This window comes from Geotrypetes seraphini, chromosome 5, assembly GCF_902459505.1.
Source record: "Geotrypetes seraphini chromosome 5, aGeoSer1.1, whole genome shotgun sequence".
Lineage (NCBI taxonomy): Eukaryota > Metazoa > Chordata > Amphibia > Gymnophiona > Dermophiidae > Geotrypetes > Geotrypetes seraphini.
In genome coordinates, this window is record NC_047088.1 from 139,061,377 (window position 1) to 139,084,931 (window position 23,555).

Genomic DNA, 23,555 nt, shown 5'->3' on the forward strand with positions numbered 1-23,555 from the left:
AGGAAGAGAAATAACATTTTCTATAGAATGAGGAGAGTCTGCTACTGGGAAGGAGGCGAATGTGGAAGAAGAGCTGGACCTGCAGATGGAAAATGAGTTTCAGGGAGCCTATTTGGTACTCTGAACCATTAGCAACTCAGGAGGTTGTAGCAAAGGCTGTTGTAATATTTTCTGAAAAAGCTGCACTAAAAGCAGTGCTGCATCCTATGTGGTTGGTACAGTTAACTGCTGCAAAACCTCCCCAACCCCAAGAAAACCAACTGACAAGGGGGAGAGACAAGAAGAAACCTCAATCTAAGTTAATCAGCAAATTACACATAGTGTGAAACAGGAGAACCCTCAGTAACACAGCCACCCACTAAGGGAAAGGCTGTCACCGGCTGACACTCAGAAAGAGTGTAAACTGTGAAACATCCCCGGGTTCTTCCTGTAAGTGAGAATAAATCAAGTGCACCCCCAAAAAGTGCTACGTGTGAAAAAAGATTCTAGAAATCAAAAAAACACACTATGAGGTTAAGAAATTCTTGTCTCTACTCCTTGCCAGGGGGGCCAAACAAGGAAGGAAAGTGTCCAAATCTGTCCAAATCAGAACCAAGCCAGTCAATAAATGGAAGTACTTAGCTTCTTTAAACTGTAGAACAGCCAGCCGATGTGTGACATCATCCGTCCAACGGGACTCCGTTTCGGGGGTGCACACCCCCTTCCTCAGGAACAACTGGACTGTAATGAGACTGGTGATTCCTCCGGCGTGGCTTGGAAAGTAAGGCAGAAAATGGCACCTAACAGAGGAAAACGCCTCCAGATTTAAACTGCAGCCACTGGTATTATTGGATGAAAAAGTCAGATGACCAATTTCTTGAGGGAAGAAGTGGAAATTCCCTGAATACCAAAAAGAGTAAAAAATGACAACGTATCAACGAAGTAAGTCCCACAAAAGATACGAATGGGATTATACTGTGTGTACGAAGAAAAGTTAAGCAAAAAACAGATCGCAAAAAAGGCTAGTATGTAAGTTGCCATTCTATGTAATCGTTGTGTCCATTAGGAGTCAGGGTCTGTAATTCAAAAATCCAGTATTGTTCTCTTCTCTGTAACCACTTAGTTTTGTTACCCAAATAGTCAGCAAACAGACATTCAATGATGAACCAGCGTAGGTCTCGGAAAGTATGGCCATGCTGGATACAATGGGGGACCATAGGAGAATTCAATGATTGAGTGTTGATCCGTGACCGATGTTCTATCAATCGGGTTCTGACAGTTCTCTGTGTGCGACCCACATAGATCATGGTGCAGGGGCAGATGATAACATAAATAGCCCACATGGATTTACAAGTAGTGTCTGACTTTAGAGTGTATAATCTGCCAGTGTGGGGATGTTGCCACTGATTGCCCTGAATGGTGGTGTGACAAATGTCACAAGTGTCACTGCATCTGGAATGGCGGCCTTCCCGCATAGTAAAGCCCCTGTTCTTGCTGTATCTAGAATGAACCAGGTAATCTCCTAAGTTCTTAGCCCGGGAATACGCTATACGGGGAAAATCTTGGAAGACCGGGTGAAGCTGAAGAATAGGCCAATGTTTCCGGATGCTCTGGGCCACACGGGCAGCATGATTAGAAAAAGTCAGTATGCATGTGGTGCCCTCCGCTTCTTGAGTAGGAGTCGCCGAGAGGAGGAGTTCCCTATTAGCGAAAAGGGCCCTAGTGTAAGCGTTCTGTAGAACATTATGAGGGTACCCTCTCTCCTTGAATCTGGCGTAAAGTTTCCTCGCTTGAAAACGAAACTCTTTGATGTCAGAACAAATCCTACGAACACGGAGGAACTGGCTGACCGGTAAAGACTGTTTTAGTTTTGTGGGATGACAACTAGTGTAACTGAGGTAGTTGTTGACTTCAACAGATTTTCTATACACTGTGGTGGTCAGGATGTGTTCTGACTTAGTGACCCATACATCCAAAAAAGATATATGGGATGAATTGGACTCCATAGTGAATCTCAGATTGGAGTCCAATGAGTTTAACCAATCAACGAAATGAGTTAATAGTTCTATAGGTCCCGTCCAGATGCAAAAAACATCGTCTATGAACCTATACCATACTTTGATGTATGTGTACCAGGCTGAGGAATATAAATGACGTTCCTCAAATCGTGAAACATATAGGTTGGCAATGCTGGGGGCAGCAGCTGTGCCCATTGCAACCCCGTGTGTCTGGAGGAAAAATTGCTGGTCAAACTGAAAATAGTTATGGTTTAATACTAGTTGTGTTAACTGAATAAGAAAATCTGCCCTAATCCTGTCATGATGAACATCCTGCATGAATGTTCTGGAAATGAGTTCGAGAGCAGCTGACTGAGGTATATTAGAGTAAAGGGACTCAAGGTCCATGGTAACAAGTATGTGCGAATCTTGAATATCTGTCAACTGAGAAATGCATGTAAGGAAATGAGTAGTGTCTTTGAGATAAGAAGGTGCACGGGTTACTAACGGTTTGAGAAACCAATCTATGAATTTGGATAAGGGCTCCAGAACCGTGCCCCGAAGGGACACGATGGGTCTGCCTGGAGGAGGACAGACCTTCTTGTGGACCTTGGGGACGATATAAAAGGTGGGGCGGCGGGGAGATGTAAGTTTGAGGAATTTAGTTTCCGCCTTGGTAAGTTGACCCTCATCGTATGCTTTATCCACTATCTGTGCGATAGTGGAAATGAGGGAATCTGTGGGATCACCTGAAAGAGTAGAGTAAAATCGAGTGTTTGATAAATGTTTATTGATCTCTGTGACATATTGTTGATCATTCAAAATGACAATCGAGCCGCCTTTATCAGCAGACTTAATCACACACCGGTCATTATGGCTAAGAGACATAAGAGCAGCCCGTTCACTTTTGGTGAGATTGGAATAACTATGTGTATTACTCAGAGATTTTTCCAAGTTATCTAGATCTTTAAGAATTAGTTCACGAAAAGTGTGAAGGGCCGGATCTAATGGGCCTGGAGGGACCCACTTGGAAGGGGCTCTAAGTATAGACTGATCCGTGATGTGAGGCTGTTTATGAAAAAACAGTCTAATCTGGAGAGATCGTATAAAGCGTTCAATATTGCTCCGGGTGGTAAAGGGGTCATAACGACATGATGGAACAAAAGATAGTCCCTTGTTTAATACCCCTAATTGGTCCGGGGATAAGGAAACCCCGGATAAGTTATGCACTATTGGTTGGTCGGGCCCGATGACCTCGTCTGTGGTCGAGACGTCTGATTTGGGTCGGAATATTGTGCTCTGTTGGGTCCCCTGCTGGTGGGGCGATTTCCCCTTTGCCTCCGTTGTCTGCCCCTCCCTCCCCGAGGTAAAAAAACCGGAGACTTTGATCTAAGTCTAAGATCTTCTGCGCCACTACTGGAGCCCGAATCCAAATCAGTGAAAGAGTGAGTGGAAGTAGTAATATGCTCAGAATCTTTATCTTTGAATGTTAACCATGAATAAATGTTCCCTTTCTTATAGTCTTCAGTGTCTCGGTGAAATTTTTTGATTTTGGATGAACGAGTTTTGGTCCTAAACTGATCTAATGATTGATGAATGGTTGGTAAACTCTCTTGGAATGCCTGAAATGCGTCTGATTCTTTGCGAATTTCTTCGTGAACTGTGTCTGCCTGAGTGGTGACCTCCTGAGTTACTTCTTGAATTGTGTCTATTATGAGCATCATCAGATCTACAGAACATTTGTTTAAAATAGATGCCCATTTGCAAAGAAACGGTTCCCTATCAGTAAACATGCCTGGAACCTTCTGTATCCGTAGACCCCTGGGTATGTATTGATGTTTAAGATATTCTATCAGGGACATACTGTGTAGGTCTAGGCGGATCAGACTACGTTGTAGGTTGATCCATGTCTGTTTGTTTTGAGAATAGCCTATAGAAATATCACTGTGGCCACCATCTAGCAAAGAAGTACGATGAGAATATTGAGTAATTTGGTCTGCAGAATAACCAAGAGTACGTTGCCACTCTGGAATATCCATGGGTACAATATCTAAAGAACACAAAAATAGAACCCAAAAATGTATAGGGAGGAAAAATATATAACTGCTGCAAAACCTCCCCAACCCCAAGAAAACCAACTGACAAGGGGGAGAGACAAGAAGAAACCTCAATCTAAGTTAATCAGCAAATTACACATAGTGTGAAACAGGAGAACCCTCAGTAACACAGTCCCTCTTTTGTGGGACTTACTTCGTTGATACGTTGTCATTTTTTACTCTTTTTGGTATTCAGGGAATTTCCACTTCTTCCCTCAAGAAATTGGTCATCTGACTTTTTCATCCAATAATACCAGTGGCTGCAGTTTAAATCTGGAGGCGTTTTCCTCTGTTAGGTGCCATTTTCTGCCTTACTTTCCAAGCCACGCCGGAGGAATCACCAGTCTCATTACAGTCCAGTTGTTCCTGAGGAAGGGGGTGTGCACCCCCGAAACGGAGTCCCGTTGGACGGATGATGTCACACATCGGCTGGCTGTTCTACAGTTTAAAGAAGCTAAGTACTTCCATTTATTGACTGGCTTGGTTCTGATTTGGACAGATTTGGACACTTTCCTTCCTTGTTTGGCCCCCCTGGCAAGGAGTAGAGACAAGAATTTCTTAACCTCATAGTGTGTTTTTTTGATTTCTAGAATCTTTTTTCACACGTAGCACTTTTTGGGGGTGCACTTGATTTATTCTCACTTACAGGAAGAACCCGGGGATGTTTCACAGTTTACACTCTTTCTGAGTGTCAGCCGGTGACAGCCTTTCCCTTAGTGGGTGGCTGTGTTACTGAGGGTTCTCCTGTTTCACACTATGTGTAATTTGCTGATTAACTTAGATTGAGGTTTCTTCTTGTCTCTCCCCCTTGTCAGTTGGTTTTCTTGGGGTTGGGGAGGTTTTGCAGCAGTTATATATTTTTCCTCCCTATACATTTTTGGGTTCTATTTTTGTGTTGGTACAGTTAAGGCAGTTGCATTTGGTGTACTGACAGACTGTTCATTCGCTGATAGTGCTTGTGGAATCTATGTAGGTGTCAGATGTGGCACAGTGAGAAGATGTTTTTCTTATTTTTAACTGGTGGAGATAGGTGTGTAGAAGTCTGGGCTGAATTAGGAGAAAGAGTACAAGGACATGAAAGTGAAATTTTAGAAAACATTCCCGATTGAAGAGATAGAACACCTACAGTTTTTGAAGCTTTCTCATTTTGCTAAAGAAAAGCTGCATTAGCTGGGTGTTTTAGTTTTGATTGCTTCTCCTTGTGAGAAGTTTTTCCTTGACATACTTAGCCCCTATAGGGGAATTGCTTAAATGTGAGGAGTTGGTGCCAGTTCCTGTTGGTGCTTTAAGCGTGTCTGCAGAGACTGAAGCATTCATAACGCTCAAAGTTACAGAGCCTTAAAGTATCTTCGACAAATTCCGCTAACGCTGCCTTCCCTCCTTCCCTGCACCCTCCTGACCTCGACATGCCTCCATTCCCTCTGACTACGCCCCCCTCCCAAGCCATTATGGCCTCTCTTTCTCAATCTCTGTTTTATCTAATTGCCCTGCCTTTTCATTCCTCCATTTACCACCGCTATAACATGTAACATCGCTGTATACGTACAGTCGCTTCTTTAGTATATGCCTTTTTATTACTGCTATTTATGTAACACCTCTGTAAATGTAACAACACTGTAATATGTATCATCGCTGTAAATGTACAGTCTCTTCTATTGTTAACCGCATTGAACTTCCATGGTATTGCGGTATACAAGAATAAAGTTATTATTATTATTATTATCTTAGAACGGTCCTTTGGGTTTTGCACTGTCTGGTTTGAGTGACATTTTAAGGGGTCCTTTTACTAAGGTGCACTAGCTGTTTTAGGGTGTGTTAAATATTAGTGCGTGCTGAATGCTAACGCGTCTATAGACTATAATGGACGCGTTAACATTTAGCGTGTGCTAAATCGGCTAGCACGCCTTAGTAAAAGTTATTTTTTTATTATTCTGAAAAAAAAAGTCCTCTGAACTGTGAAGGAAAGAGGGCTGGCACTTCCAGTTCGCAGCATAGTAGAAACAAGAATGATTTCAAATTGCTATGTTGTTAGTGAGGCAGGAAGAAGACAGCATGCTTGATTGGTTAAAAGATTTTCATTAGACTAGAGAACGTTATTCTGGGTTCAAAGCTGCTGGAGGATAACACCAAGTATGGCTGAATTATCCACCTTATGCATAGAGAAAGGCCTGTCTTTACTATTTCTTTAATCTTTTATGTGAGAAGTATAATAATCTGGCAGGCACCCTAATTTGCAAAAGCTGACATAACTATATTTGCAATCAAGCCAAAACAAAGAAAATTGACCTCAGGAAATCCACAGAGAAAAAACAGGAGAAACAAAAAAAAACACTGTGGAGTGACGATGTTCTTAAAATGGACTTTATTAAAAAATGTCAAAGTTCAAAAGTACAATAATATAATCCACTCAAAGATAAAATAATCCACATAAGAATAAAATAATCCACATAAAAACCTAAAGGATCTAGACCACTGAAGGCATGGGACCAACACGGTCCATGTTTCAACAAAAAATCTTCTTCAGGGGTCCCTGAGAGTCCTGTGGTTGTAGATATGTGGAACAAACTGATTTGTGGAGAGTCATGGAAAAGACGCTGCTTGAAACCAAAGCTTTAGTTTCAAGCAGCGTCTTTCCCACGACTCTCCACATATCAGTTTGTTCCACATATCTACAACCACAGGACTCAGGGACCCCTGAAGAAGATTTTTTGTTGAAACATGGACCGTGTTGGGTCCCATGCCTTCAGCGGATAAGGTCCTTTAGGTTTTTATGTGGACTATTTTATTCTTATGTGGATTATTTCATCTTTGAATGGATTATATTATTGTACTTTTGAACTTTGACATTTTTAATAAAGTCCATTTTAGGAATATTGCCACTCCACAGTGTTTTTTTTGGTTATAACTATAATTGCTTCTGATTATGTAACACCTTAAAGATTTAAATCATCAATTTGAATATAATTCTTTATAAATATCATTCTTTCCTTAATGGGTAATGAATGAAGTTGCGTTACTGAAATTTAGCATCGTTCTCTCTTTTTTTCTTCATAATTACCCCTGCTGCCATATTTTTAACTAATCCTAATTTACATATCCATTGATTATTAAGACCAACAGAGTAGAGAATGACCACGGTGGCGGTTACCCGCGTTTAGCCGCGGGTAACCCGCTGAAACGGGGAACAAAAAATAGTGTCCTCTGCGGGACGGAGACAAGGCCATTCACCGCCCCGTGGAGCGGTGAATGGACTTGTCCTCGCAGTGAGGCAATCAAAATTGCGCGGTTCCCGCCATCTCCCTCCCTCCACCTCACCTTTGAACTGAAGAGCAACCGCCGGTTGAATTTCTGCCGGTTCGCACGAAGAAAAAAAAAAAAAAAGCCTCTCCTTTTCTCCTGCTCTTATCGCCATGCTGCAGCTACTAAAGCCGACAGGAAGTCAATTCTGACGTCGGAAAGGACGTTCTGGGCCAGCCAATCGCTGCCTGGCTGGCCCAGAACGTCCTCTCCGACTTCAGAATTGAGTCGGAAAGAAGACTTCCGGCTTTAGCAGCTGCAGCATGGCGGTAAGAGAAGAGGAAAAGAAGGGAGGCTTTTTTTTTTTAGCGGCAGGGAGGCAGCAGGCTGGCTTTGGCTAGGGAGGGAGAAAGATAGACAGGCACAGGCAGGCAGGCAGGCTTCGGGGGTGGGGGTGGGACAAAGTGTGAAAGGCAGTGAGAGGGACATAGGAAAGAGGCACTAGGGGCACTAAAGACATGGGAAGGAGGCACTGGGGGCACTAAAGACAGGAAGGGGCACTAGGGACATGGGAAGGAGGCACTGGGGGCACTAAAGACAGAAAGGGGCACTAAGGACATGGGAAGGAGGCACTGGGGCACTAAAGACATAGGAAGGAGGCACTGGGGGCACTAAAGACAGGAAGGGGCACTAAGGACATGGGAAGGAGGCACTGGGGCACTAAAGACATGGGAAGGAGGCACTGGGGGCACTAAAGACAAGAAGGGGCACTAAGGACATGGGAAGGAGGCACTGGGGGCACTAAAGACAGGAAGGGGCACTAAGGACATGGGAAGGAGGCACCAGGGGCACTAAAGACATGGGAAGGAGGCACCGGGGGCACTAAGGACATAGGAAGGAAAGAGGGAGGGAATAGAAAGGGACAATTCTTGGGCCTGAGTGCAGAAAGAAAGAAATGAAAGAAAGGATACACAGACAGAAGGAAACGCAACCAGAGACTCATGAAATCAATCACCAGACAGCAAAGGTAGGAAAAATGATTTTATTTTCAATTTAGTGATCAAAATGTGTCAGTTTTGAGAATTTATATCTGCTGTCTATATTTTGCACTATATTTGTCTATTTTTCTATAGTTACTGAGGTGACTGAGCTTGCGGAGATGGGGTGGAAACAGGGTTTTAAAATTTTAGTCCTAGTAGTTTGCCGGTCCACAAAATAATTATTTTATTTCTGCTGGTCCACGGGTGTAAAAAGGTTGAAAAACACTGATGTAGAGTATGCCGGCTTTCATTTTCGCCCAGCCGCATGTGTTCAAAAAGCCGTGCTCGCGTTGATCAATCTTCTCCTCTCTTGCAACTTCCTGTTTGAGCACCCGCACATGCGGCTGGGCGAAAAAGAAAGCCGGCATACTCTACATCTAAGGTGAGATGGAGAGAGGGAGATGGCAGAACACTGCAGTCGGTCGAGTGTCTGCTGTTTTTGTATCACTGCCTGCCTGCGCTCACGTTCCAGATCCTCCTGCATTTTTAGTGTGCACAATTGACCTGATTTGAGCTATAGGTGAACATGGGGGACACGTCATTGAAAGGGAGGACAAGTTAATTGATTTATTTTATGTTCTGTTTTTACTACAGGGCAGAGGCACTGAAACAGATTCTTAGTGCAGTAGTAGTAGTGGCAGAACTCTCTTCTGTCTTCATGGTGTTTCGCAGTACTGAGGCTTATATGGATGCTGCGGGGATGGTGACGGGGCGGTGAAAGGGATGGCGGTGACGGTGACGGGGCAGTGAAGGGAACGGCGGTTGCGGGGCGGTGCAGAGGATGGTGGGCTGGGGACGGTGCAGTGACGGGGACAGATTTTTTCCCCGTGTCATTCTCTACTACAGAGCATTGCAATAGTCCAATAAATACAAAACTAATACCTGCATTACCGTCTTAAGAGCATCATTAGTCAGATAAGGATTTAATCTAGATACTAATCTCAACTTCCCATAAGTCTATTAATATCCAGAGATTAAGGGCTCCTTTAACAAAGGTGTGCTAGCGTTTTTAGCGCACTCACAAGATTAGTGCGCGCTAGCTGAAAAACTACCGCCTGCTTAAAAGGAGGTGGTAGTGACTAGCGCACATGGCATTTTAGCGTGCGCTAAAACCGCTAGCGCACCTTTGTAAAAGGAGCCCTAAATCCTTATCTGACACACACAGTCATATCTGGAGATTTTTCAGATGATTGTTACCAATCATTATTGCAACTAACACCCTCTTTCCTTTGTTCAGGCATGCATTGCAAGAATATTGGTGCTTTATATGCTAGAAAGCCTTAATATATGACAACTCAAACCTAAATAGAAGTCTGACTTAAACAGATAGGTAACTTGAAATCTGAGGCTGAAGGAGTTCAAAGACTCAACATTAGGGACCACAAGAAATATTTTTGTAGTATGAAATTAAACTTTTATGAGAGAGGGGAATAATACATACAGTATATTAAAGCTCTTGAAATTTTAAAATAAATTAGATACATTACACTGGTCAACAACAAAAAGTTTTTCTTTGCTACTGAGAACTTAAGAAGTGTTCTTAGTTAATTCAATTATGCTGATTTCAGATCTGTAATTGAAATTCAGCTAGCACGTCAGGTTTCTGAAATACACGTTACTGATTTTTTTCGACAGTTTGCCATATTGGCCCAAGCCAGGATGGTGTGACAATCACAGAAAAAATATATTTTGGTGTCCAGCCTTAAAAGATTCCACTTCTTCTGCCTTGAACCCAACAATTCTGCTTTCTCCTTTGACAGTGACAAGTCTCTAACCAAATCATTACGATCTTCTTGAGTTAGCAGGTGAGGTTGTTTTTCATCCACTTCAGGTTCATACAACTCCTCCACAGCAGCAGAGGCACATTCTTCATCTGAACTTTTGGCACAATTGTGCTGCAGATGTGGAAGGAGGAATTAGAATCGGATTCTCTGAGTCGTGAGGAACATGTTTAATTGCTGATGGGTAATCAGGATTCACAATTTTTGATTTATTCCTGCAATTTTTGTCATGCAAAAATAACAGTCTGAGTGATGGTTCACGCCAACCATGGGTACAGCGAAAGGTATCTTCTTCCGTTTCCCATTCAGCCACTGTGTTAATTCGGAATAGCAGAGAGTGCAGCACACATGAGGTACCCACGCTTTATCTTGGTCACCAACTTTACAGCCAAAATAATGCTTGTATAAACTTTGAAGTCTGCTGGACAGATTATTTCGCTGATCTTGTACAGTAAATTGTCCACAGACATAACATAAATTATCAGGATGGTTAACACAACCTCGTCTGTTCATAATAACTATAATATCTTAAACAAATAAAATAGAAAAATTCACAGGTAGGAAAAGCAGCACAATCACGTTTTAGTTCAAATTACTGGTATATGTGATCGATGAGCTATCCTAAAATGCAATATTATGTTACAGAAACAGTAAAATACCGATGATTCACGATAGCTTTATGAAGAAAATGATATAAACACAAATTGACGCATAACGTAAAAACAGGATGTGATAGAAGAAAACTGTTTTCAGATTTAGAGTCAGCATGTAGCCCTTGTTAAGGTACAGGTGACAGAACTCCAGTAGCAAAATGCTTATTGACCAGTGTTATATATGGCTGTCCATATTAGCTTTTAAAAAGTCAATGAATATCCTTTAATAAAATAAAAACAATTCAAGTATTCTGGTATAACTGAATATCACTTTCCTATTTCTATTTTATTACTCTTCTATCCAGTTTAGACGATGGTACCTATGTTTATTATTATTCTTCTGTAGCGAAAATAAAACTTGGTCTTACGTGCCCAGAGTAGAAAGTTGCAGGGGAACAGAAATCAAACCCATCCCCTGCTAGAATAGAATCAGTCCCTGTTGCAATCAAATCTGTCCCCATAAACTTCAGAAGCAGTTATTTTATTTAATTATGCTACTGAATTAGAGGCAAATAAGCAGACACTTTATTCGTTTGGAAATATTAATTGGGAAGAATACACACTTTGTAAATGGACCTCTGCCAGAGCATCTAATGTAAATATAAAATATTTATAATAGCTGATGAGGACCCTCAAGCTATGTCAGCTGAAGACTTCCTCTGAAGGTGGCCAAAAATCCCTTTTACCAAGTTTGGCAGGTAGCAGCAGCATCCCTAAGTAACAGATGTTGGCACCTCAGTGGCTCAAGGATGCTGCCATTGACTGCTACACTTGGCCACTTTTGGAGGAGGTTGTTCAAGCCAAGGCTGAAGACTTAAACAGTGGGGCAGGAAGAATTTCCCAGAATTCTCCCAAAACGGGAGAAGGTTCCCAGTCTGCAATTTCAAATAAGTCAGACACAAGGGCTGTATAATAATCAAGGTCCTCGGGTGGCAGTGCTTGAAGACCCCCACCAGCAAGGGCTACAGCAAATACTTCAACACTGGAGAAATAAAACCAGAAATGCATTTCCTTATCTGTTAAACATAATACAAAGATATCTGTATGCTAATGTATTTCAATCAATAAATTCTTTTTTTTGCCTTTCTTTTCTGGAGATTTATTTTTCCATCAAGTCAGTTCCAGTTAGTTTTTCCTGCTTTCCTGTCTTCTGCATGTCTACCTCTCTCCCCTCCACCCACATGTGCAACATACCCTCCTCTCGCTCTCTCACTATTAATCATCTGTCTCTCATTCCTTCCCTTGCTGCAAAGGGAGTGGGAAAAGAGAAGGGGCGGGGTGAAGGAAAGGGGGGAACCAGGGCACATTTCTCCCACCCCGTCTACTGCCAAGTGCAACATTTCTCCCTCTCTCATCCCCTGGCTCCTGTACAGCATCTTTTGTCTTTCCTTACCAGTCTCATGCCCAACATTTCTCCTTCTATCAACCCTCTCCAACACCATGCTGCATCTCTTCCTCCCTTTCCTCAACCATGTTCAACATTCCTCCCTTTTGCATCCCTTTCCATCTATCCTACTCTCCCTTCTCCACCACCACATCCAATATTTCTCCCTCCCTCCTCTCTACAACTATCATACCCAACAATTATCCCTCTTTCTTCCTTTTCTCATGTACACAATCTCTCTTTCCCTCCCACTCCACACAACTATGTCCAACGATTCTCCCTCCATTCCCACGCCACCCATGCAGCATTTCTCTTTCCCTCCCTCCCTAACCCCCCCAGCTCATGCAGCATCTGTCCTTCCCAACTCCCCACCTCATCCCGTGCAGCATCTGTTCTTCCTTGCCTTCCCACCCCCTACCCCATGCAGAATATGTTCTTCCCCCAAAAGGATCCTGTTACATGACCTCTCTCTCCAGTTCCAGATTCCCTCACCTACCTTCTCCCCAGCTGCTGAAATTTTAAATCTTTGAGCAGCCGACAGCGGCAATGAAGTGAGCCTGCTGCCATCAGACTGTTCCAGACATCTTCATTTTGCAGTGACTTCCTATTCCCTCATAGCAAGGATGCTGTAGAATGAAGGGTTCTGGGCAGGCCAATGGCAGCAGCTTCACTTCATTGCCATTGTTGGCTACCCAAAGATTTAAAATTACAGTGGAAGGGGAGGAGGTAGATGGGGAGTCGAGAGAGACATAGTTGACTCTTCTGACCTCTGACCACCAAGTTTTTTTTAGGGAGGGGGAGGGGCGGGGGCATGGCCCCTGTGCTCCCCTGTTCCCAGCCCATACAGCATCTTTTTCCCTCTCGTCTCACATGGCTCCCGCGGGCATACTACCTTCCTCCAGGTCCAGCCACACTCACTCACTTCAGGCCGCTGCTGCATACCTTCCTACATGCAGCTGGTGGCTAACCTGGAAGCCTTCCCTCTGATGCGTTTTACAAAATGCATCAGAGGGAAGACTTTTGAGTTAGCTGCCGGCCATGTGGAAGATGTAACGCTGCTGTGGCCTGAAGAGAGCGAGTGTGGCTGGATCCGGAGGAAGGTAGTATACCCACAAAAGCCCCGAACTAACCACTTGGAACCCCGCGAGTCTGAAGGGGATCCCTATGGACTCAGTGGAATTCCCGTTGCTCCCATTCCTGTGTAGCTCTCTAGCCCAGAGTGGAAAGACGGCCAATTATACTGATATTTCAAATGCACTGCATTTCAGTTAAAAATAACTTATTACAATCTAATAAATCTTATGTTTTGTTACATTGGTTAGGCACTACTGATGTGGTGACAAATTGCTCTATGCCAAGCGGATAGGCTAATCACTCCTGGCTTTACCCTACTACGTGCATAAATATATGCAACCTGAAATTCGGTCAGCAATGGTAAGTGTTTTTTAAAATGATCACCATCACTGGCTAAATTAGCCCCCAATATTCAGTGCCAAGCCATATCTGGGCACTGGCACTGAAAATTGGGGGCTAAATAAGAGTTATACGGCCTCAGGCTGGGACTCGTATACATTTTTATTATTTAAATAAGATACCCCAAGTCCCTCCCCGCCCCCTCCTTCCCTCCCCAATTTAGAGAATGACACGGTGACAAAATTTGCCCCTGTGGATAACCATGGAAAACCATCCCATGTCATTCTTTAGTGTCTATCTCAACCTCAGTCCTTCTACACCAGCATTCTTCAATGCAAGGCTTGAGGGTCAGTGGCTGTGCCCATTCATACCCTGATTCTTCCCTCTCTCCTTAAAGAATGACATGGAGATTGTTTCCCACAGTTATCTACAGGGACAAATTCTGTCACCGTGTCATTCTCTAAGTCCCTCAGCCCACAACAATAAGAAGGCCCCTCCTGAATGCCCCCACCCTTGCAGTCATTGAGGTAGGCCCCCCACGCTTACTTGTATCCCTAGTGGTCCAGCGGTGGTTATTGAGGGCTGGAATGCAGCCCTCTCATTCCTGCCCCTTGTGGAACCATTCCAAAATGGCTGTTGTGACCTGTAGCATTAGTATTGTGAGCTACTGAGACCTTTGACAGGAGTGAGGGGGCTGTGCTCCCATCCCCAAAGACCATCATTGGATCACCTCAGATACAGGTAGGCTAGGGGGTTGTGGGATATGTTTTTTTTTGGGGGGAGCAGCCTTCTTATTGCTATGGACTAGGGGAAGGGGGTAGGCATTGTAAAGGGGGGTGGGGTCAGTAAGGGGCTTGGGGGATCTTATTTAGGAAAATAAAAGTTGTGAATACCGGCCTCATATTCAGTGCTGGAACCTGCATAGCTAAGGGGAGTGCTGAATATTGCCGGCACTCACATAACATCGGGAAGTATCACAGTGCTACCCCTGACCTGCCTACTTTTTGTTGGGTGGCTGTGAGGATATTCAGTGGCACTTTCTGGTTAAGTGAACTGACTATCCCCACTTATGTGGTGGAAAGTGATTTAAGTGGGCAGGAGAGGATCTTGCCTGGTTTTTTTTTTATGGAAAAATCATAGCTAAATCCTTATGCATAGAGCAGAATAAAACATGACAGGTTCAATTTGTCCTTTTTTATCATTACTATAAATTACTATTATTATAAATACTAAGCTAAGCACCAAATATAAAATTTAAAATGTAAAATAGCAAATACACAGTAGAAAAAGTCATTCAAAGTCGTGTAAAAAAACCCACATTTTCCATGGTAGATGTTTCACTATTTCAAGATCTTTATGTGTTTTTTATTTTTATTTTTTTTAACATCTCTCATTATCTTAATCCGTTCTATGAGTGAATGGTGAAAAAATATGCTAAATACAGAGAACACACTGGAACTGAAATCACACAAACCCTTGGGTCCTTCCTCCTTTTTGTTGATGTTTTCCTTCTTTGGGTCATATATACTGCAATCTGTTCCTGCCCAGGTGGAACTACAAATGCAGGTAGCTTCATTACTACAAATCTGGAAGGACATAAAAAATGTCATACTACATTTGGTATTTTTTTTTTTTAACATTTTTTCATTAACACATATAGGGCTCCTTTTACAAAGGAGCATTAGGGCCTTAACGCGCGGAATAGCATGCGCTAAAATGCTATGCACGCTAGCCGCTACTGCCTCCTCTTGAGCAGGCAGTAGTTTTTCAGTTAGCATGTGCTAATTTGGTGCATGCGCTAAAAACGCTAGCGCACCTTTGTAAAACGAGCCCATAATAATGATTTACATGTCCTGCAAAACATACCTCAAACTTTCAAACATTGCCAAGACATTACAAATAATTGTAATAATGATAATCAGCCTCTCCACATTGCAGAGTTTACATTAAGTCCCTGTGATCCTTATTGATATTAGAAGGAAGTTCCCTAATTCTCCCACCCTTTCCTAGGAGAAATATATGTCCAAATGAGAATATCAAAAGCTACATATCGCCTCCTATATTTTTGCATACAGAATTATAATTAGCTTCTGCATAGCAAAATCTACTAATCGTATTCCGTTTTGCCCAACATTTCTCAGCTTTGAAGATTTCTGCTGCTTCCCAATATTTAGCTATTAGTTGCTACTATACTATACTAAAAGAAAGTGGATCTCCAATTAAATTCTCCAGGTCTAATAACATACAACCTCACATAGTCAAATTTATCTGGGTTTTCTGAACCTTCCAGAATAATTTCTATCCCAACACCAGTAGATTTTCAGGTACTCTTATCACATATGGAGGAAAAAAAAAAGACTGAGTTGCCCACACCCATACCAGTATCTCCCACTGGTATTTTTCTCCCTTTTCCTTAATCTCTTCAGAATTAAAACATGATATATAGTATTTTGTAACAATTTTCTTGTAGCTGTGCAGAACTATTTATTTTGTCAGCTATAAAAGACAAAGTTAATTGATAACACTGTGTAACAGAGGTTTTGGGGAATGGTGTTCTATAGTGATTTGGGGGTTGCTGAATTCAAAACTGAGCTTAATTTTTTGGTATAACCAGGGCCGGATTAAAGGAAAGGCCCAGGAGGCTGTGCCTACAGCTTGGAATTGTTATTGTTGGGGGGGGGGCACCATAGGGCCAGCATTAGGGGGGAGCAAACAGGGCAGCTACCCTGGGCCCAACAGATCCAGGGGGCCCCGCAGTACGAACTTCTTCATTGAACTTCTACATTATCCTTTTCAGAGGGGCCCCGACACACGGTGGCTGCCCCGAAGTTTTTCCTCTGCCGCGATCTGCCCTGTCGGAAACGGGAGCAGAAGGAAAACTTCGGGGCAGCTGCCGTGTATCGGGCCCCTCTGAAAAGGACAATTTTGGCTGCAGGGGAGAAGCAATCACTTGCCTCGCCTCCTCTCCCCGTAGTATCAGAACGCCTCCCTTCTTGGTTAAATTGGCAGGCAGGGCCGGCATTAGGGGGGAGCAAGGAGAGCAGCTGCCTAGGGCCCTTGATTTCTCTTTTGAGCCACATTGCTTGCTTCCTGCTTTCCCGACACGGCAAGCCCACAAGCCTTCTTCCTCCCTCCCCCCCTCCGACGTCAATTCTGAAGTTCTGGGCCAACCAGGCAACGATTAGCTGGCCCGGAACGTCCTCTACGACGTCAGAATTGACATTGGGCAGGAAAGCTTGTGGGCCCATTGCGTCGGTGAAGCAGGGGGAAATCGAGGGTGGAGGCTTGGCGAAATCAGCAGCAGCAGCAGTGGAGAGAGAGAAAGAAAGAAAGAAAGGGGAGGGGCAGAAAAAAGAAAGCCTGAAAGAAAGGGACAAGGAGAGAGAAAGAAAGAGGGGGCAGAAAGAGAAAGAAAGGGGACAGGGAGATAGAGAAAGGAAAAAAAGAAAGGGGAGGGTGCAGGAAGAAAAAGTTTAAAGTTGGAGGAGGGAATGGAGTGTGTTGGGTGGCAGGGGGCAGGCAGGGAGAGATGAAGAAAAAGTTGGACTCATGGAGGGACAGAGAGAGATGTTGGTTGGGATGAGGTCTGGAGGAGAGGAAGTATGCAGGAGGAAGAAAGAAAGATTGGAGGCACAGTCAGAAGGAAGTGCAACCAGAGACTCATGAAATCACCAGACAACTAAGGTAGGAAAAATGATTTTATTTTCAATAGTGATCAAAATGTGTGAGTTTCTTCAAATTTATATCTGCTATATTTATATTTTGCAGAGTATTAGGGGGCTATGTGTCATTGTTTTTGTGGTGTTTCACTGTTTGCAGTTTGGCTTCTTGGCGGTTCAGTTTAGCCTTTATCTACATATTTCTATTTTTAATTTTTTTTTTTTTTTTTTTGAAAATCATTTTTATTGAGAAGGGAACAACAAGGCAACAAAGAGAACAAGTACGCCAAAGGCGCAAATACCAAAAAGTGTAAATACAAAATGGCAAATAAAAATATAACAAGGCAGAAACCCAAAACTGCACCCTGGAGATAGGCACAAAGGGGGGTACAAGGACAGAAGCGTTGTCGAGAAGGATATCCTCATACGTACCAAAACAGGGATAAAGGTAACAACAAATATAGAAGATATGGAAGCAAACTCGTCCCGTCCCTGCAGTAAGAGGAAAAATACCAAGATCCCCCCAGAGGCCCCTCCAAAGTAGAGAAGAAACTCAGAAAAACAGCGTCCAAAGTTACCCTGTTGGCCCCCTATAATTTATAATAAAGAAAGCATCAACAAAGACCAGCCATCCAGAGCAGCACCCCTAATCAGGGGTCCGCTCACCACAACCGTCAACACCAACCGTTCAAAGCAACAAACACACCACAAACACACACCCCATTCAATCTCCCCTATTCCCCCCCCCTATATCTGGCAACCAAAGGGAGCTGCAGAAACGCATGGCAGAGAGCCTTATAGGCCAGCCGCTCAGGGTTTAACGAGTGTCGATAATGATGAAGCTCAAAGTTAGCCAGATCAGACAGCTGGGCCAGCCAACTGTCTTGCGAAATGGGCCCGTCCCGTGTCCAATGCAGCAAAATAGTGCGCTTGACCGCCAAAAAAATCAGGTATACAAAACGCCGCTGAGGCTCCGTAAGTCCCAGGTTTTCCAGCAAGGTTTGGTCCCCCAAGAGCAACGTTTTATAATCCCACTCCAAGTCCCTCTGCAAGACCAAGTGAAGCTGCGCAAAAGACGTATTCCACAAAGTAAGTTGAGGGCATTCCAGAAAGGAGTGCAAGAGCGTGCCCGGGCTCCCCCCACATTTACTACACAGAGCATCAGCCCACAAACCCATTCGCGCCCCCTGTTGTTTAGTAATATAGACTCTATGGAGAACCCGAAACTGTGTCTCCTGCCAAGCCACCGATCGCACAAAGACCTGGAGGACCTGAAAAAGCTCCCGAAAAGTCTCAGGTGTGTAGAAAGCAAAAAGCTCACGATTCCACTGGGTCCGCAAGTGGGACAAAAGGCCTTCGCGATTAACAGCTCCGGCAAGTTTGTACCAGACAGAGAGCGACCCCAATGAGGCAGGTATGCGCAAAAGATAGTCACCAGGGGCCCACACAACCAGGCCGATCCATGTGATTGGGAAAGCAAAAAACTGAGTATTGGGAATGGCCCAACGGTCCTTGAAATGCGCAAAGGAGGCGAAGGCGCCAGAATCAGCATCCGTCATCTCATAAAGGATACAAGCCCCACGGGAAGCCCAAGCCGCAAAGGGACCACAGCCCAGCCCAGAGGGAAAAGCCGGATTGCCCGTCAACTGTAAAAATGGGGACGCCAGGGGTGTTTTGCCTTGAACTTTGCGCCACCACCGCCATGCCAAGCAGAAAGGCTTCAAAACCTTCAGCTTAGAGGCCAATCCCCCCCTCCCACTCACGGTGTCCCTGGGAGAATGTAGCAAAGTCAAGAACTTGAAAGGCGCACACCAATCATTCAACCATCCCGGGGGGGGGGGGGAAATCGAGCGGATCACTTATTCCATAATGGGTGAGGGTGTATCTGTGTTCTGTGTGTATGAAAGACATGGTTTTCTGTTAGCGTTGACTAGCCTTGTTTGATAAAATGCATTGGGCATGGTTCTTGGGAGCACCTTGAATAAACTTGAATTGAATGTCCTTTTTTTCTACTGATCTTCTTTTGTTTCATGTTGGATTGTTTGGAGGACTGCTTGCCTTGTTGTTTCGTTACAAGTTAACATACATGGAGTGGAACGTACTAGAGGAGTTACAAATTTGGTTGTTTATACATAACTAAGGGTTACAGTTGGTTGATGTAGACTAGAGTGAGGCAGTTGAGAGGCGTTGTAAACATGGTAATTAATATAGACTTATATTTTGCATAGTATTACTGCTTTACAATATATTTGGAAGGGAAATGTGTTCAGAGATGTATGGGTGGCATAGAAGAAAAACTGCACTGGTATGCTAATCTTTGTTTGTTTTGAATTTAAAAAAGAAAGAAATACAAATGGAAATAAAGAGCTAAATAAGAAAACAGATAAATGGGGGTGGGGCAGGGGTAGGGCAAGGCCGGGGGGGGGGGGGCCCAGTGTACTTGTATGCCTAGGGGCCCTCGAAGAATTAATCCTGCCCTGGGTATAACCCTCTGATTTTTGGCAAAAGAGCATTATAATGCAAAAATTAACATTTTCAATATATTTTCTAATGTTTGGAGTAAATGTTATAACAATTTCTGAAATATTAAAACAGTTTGCCTCAAATTAGATTTTTTTCCCCGATAATCTTGATGAGCAAGGGGAAAGGTTTCACCAGGATATTGCTACAATGGAGAAACGATATCAGGACAGATGGAATTCATCAATGCTGGCTGACTATTGTTGGACATTGATCAGAGATGCTCCTAATCTCGTTTATAAACGCACTTCAACAGCAAACTGATTCTAGAAAATAATATTTTATAGGAACTCTTAAATCAGTGCAATGCGTTACATTATGACTTCTCATGCTATAAATATTTGTGATTTGCTCAAAAACTATATGTGGTAGGAGAAAACAGGGTATTTTCATACACAGGAGGTCAAATTCTATAAAATAAACCTCATTTTCTTCTTGCCCCAGAAAAAAAGTTAAAATTTGTTGCACAGTGTAAGGGGCCAGGTAAGTAAAAATTGAGAATCGTTGAAAACTTCAAGAATTTGTTATATTGTTAAGTGTGACCAAACCAAAGTAGAGTCTACTTAACTAGGAATCAGAATTTGCTAAAAACCATGACATGATTTTTTAAATTTTAATATAAGCACATTAATTATCACCATACTATCAAGAAGATTATGTTTGAAAAGATAGACATTATGTAGCAAATTTTCATACTGCCTGTCTAATTGCAAAGTCCAGGGGCAGTTTAAACCACTCACTTGAACCAATTTTTGAAGTGAAAGTAACTTGTACTTTGATACTGTTGAAGGAAAATGTACAAAAAAACTTGCCCTCTCTTTTTCTGAGGGTATTATTTCTGATCAGATAGATACAAACGCAGCTGGCTCTGATTCTACTCTACTACTTCACTGGTCAACCTCTGGAGGTGATGCACCCCATACTTTCATTTAAATTTTATTACTTGCTTTTTGCAGTGCATGCTATGATGTTTAACTCACCCTGTTGATTTTGTATTTTACAAGCTTATACTGTGTTTCCGTATTGTCCACATCTTGATTTGCCACAAATGTGGCTAGTTCTGACTTCACCCACTACTACCTCATTGGTAAATATCTGGAGGTAACACACTTCATACTTTCATTTAAATTGTATACTTGCTTTCTGCAGTGCACGCAGAAGGAATGCGCTTAACGAGCATGTTGCACTCCTCAGTGCACCTTCTGAGTTTGCTTTCCTAAACTTAATTCTGATAACAAGTCTGCGTGTATTCTCCATCATGTTCTGCATCCCACTTATGCTACAATAAGCAGATCAATCACAACATAGACAGTGTGGTTAATTAATATAACCTGATATGGCCACATTTCACCCAAAAGTTTGCATCAGGGGTGAAGCATAAATACGTATAATTAATTAAAATCATATAAAGATATAAAATAACCAAATCTAAAAATTAAATAAATACTTAAATAATTAAAACAATAAAAAACTCATGCTTTAGGAATACTTATATACATAAAAAAGAAGGAATGCTTCCATAGAAGATACAGTAAACTCTCAGTTATCCAGCACCCATGGGGATTGCTAGATGCTGGATAACTGGTAGTTTCTGGTTGCTTGAGAGTTACTCTAAAAATAGTTTTGTCGTCCTCTATCATCCCCCCACCCTCTCTTGAAAGTCCAGCATCTGTTCCTCCCTTCCTACCCTCCTTTCTGGTCTGGGTCACGTTCTCTCTCTCCCCTCCTTATGGGTCCAGCATCCACCCATCTCCCCTCCACTGCTGGACCCTTCCCCATACTCACTTCTGCTGCATCTCCCCCCCCCCTGCCTCAGGTCTGCACTTTCTCCCTCCGCGTGAGTCTGGCCTCCTGGATCTCCCTCACTTACCCCAAGCAGCAGCAGCTGTGGTCCTGACCTGCCAAACCCCTTCCCTCCTTCAATTACCTGAAGCTGCAGTGACAGCCAGTCAGTAGAGGCAGTGCTGTAAATAGGCTACTTGTAGGCAGGGCCTTTCCTCTGCCACGTCAGAAGTGACATTATATTATAAGGCAGCTGAAATCATTACATAGCTAGTGAGACTGTGTGTTATTTGTAAATAGTGCAATAGTAAATATAATTAAAATTATGCGACTACAAGGACACATTCCTATAGGAAATTTGAGAAAAACTTCCTCTTATGAGTACAACAGGGTTAACCAACAGTCTAAAAACAAAATAGCACATTACCTTAAAAACTAGCTCTAAAGCACAACTGAAAAGCTGAAACACATTAAGAGAACAAGTATTGCCAAAAAGAATCAAAAAAAGAAACTTTAAAAAAGGGTTTACTTACAACACAGCACTTTTTCTTCAGAACAGAAGCTCCTCTACCACACAGGCAGTAAAACAATGAATCTGTGATGCGGTTTCTGACTACTAGCTTTATGCAGCTTCATTATGTCAAAGATCATGATTTTAAAAAATGCCTTTTATACACTAAGGGGCTCATAATTAAAAAAAAAAGTCTAAAAAGTGGCCCAAGTACCCATAATCAAAGCTGGTTTTAGACGTATCTAAAATCAGCTTAGGCCTTTCCCCTGCCTCTAAACGCATAGAGCAAAAAGAGGCATTTTTAGAGGAGGGGAAAGGGCGGACGGTGGGCAGGAAGTGGGCTGACCTAGACCTAGGCGTACAGCAGGTATAACCAAAACTTTAGGCAGGTTGCCTAATCGGCACTTATACGTTTTGACTTAGACCAAGTCAAAACAGGTATAAGTGCTGAAAAAGGGGCCCCAGCAACCTGCCTATCGCTGCAGGAGAGATGGCTCAACTCTCCTGCCGCGATGGTGATCGCTCACCCCCCTCTGAACCGCGGCACTACGGGGTGAGCATCGTGGCAGAGCATTTTCCCTGCCAGCGATCCTCACCCCAAAGTGCTGCGGTTCGGAGAGGGGTAGGCGATCACCATCGCTGGCAGGAGAGATGAGCCATCTCTCCTGCAGCAATCAGCCCTCCCCCGGCTATTACGATCGGGCAGGAGGGAGCCCAAGCCTTCCTGCCCAGCAACACCCTGAACCCCCGACAGCATCGGGGCAAAAGGGAGCCCAAGCCCTCTTACCCCAGCGGCACCACGAACCACCGACTACGTTCGGGGCAAGAGGGAGCCCAAGCCCTCTTGCCCTGGCGGCACCCCGAACCCCCGACAGCATCAGGGCAAGAGGGAGCCCAAGCCCTCTTGCCCTGCAATCCCCAACCCCCCCCCCCCCCCGCCGAGTCCAATGGGACCAGGAGGGAGCCCAAGCCCTTCTGGATCAGCGATCTCCAACCCCCCTCCCTCCACGATCCGGCCAGGAGGGAGCCCAAGCCCTCCTGGCCTGGCGACACCCCTTAACCCCCACCCTCCACTAAAATATGAGCCCAAGCCCTTCTGGCTTGGCGATCTCCAACCCCCCTCCCCCAATGATCCGAGCCAGGAGGGAGCCCAAGCCCTCCTGCCCTCGACGCAACCCCCCCATGACCGCCCCCCTGAACGCCCCCCCCGCCGACCCATGATCCCCCCGCTGACCCCACAACCCCCCCACCCCCCTCCCCGTACCTTAAAAATTGTTGGTTGGACGGACGGGTGCCAAGCCCGTCCGTCCGACAGGCCAGCCATCTCCGGAATGGCTGGCCTTAGGGCCTGATGGACCCAACTGTCCCATGTGCCTAAGGCCCCGCCCACAGGAGGGGCCTAAGACAACTGGGCCGATTCCTGTTGGCCCAGGCGCCTCAAGCCCCCTTGTGGGCGGGGTTTGAGCCGCCTGGGCCAATCAGGCCCTAAGGCCAGCCATTCCG

The 23,555-nt window shown here is 44.0% G+C and overlaps 1 protein-coding gene across 1 annotated transcript in view; it reads right to left on the reverse strand.

Moving 5' to 3' along the window:
• The window catches only part of ADAM23 (ADAM metallopeptidase domain 23), a 727,231-nt gene that overhangs the window by 54,625 nt on the left and 649,051 nt on the right, over positions 1-23,555 (reverse strand). Inside the window, 1 exon segment of the mRNA XM_033945744.1 lies at positions 15,055-15,166. Within this exon segment, the coding sequence (XP_033801635.1) occupies positions 15,055-15,166 (112 nt within the window).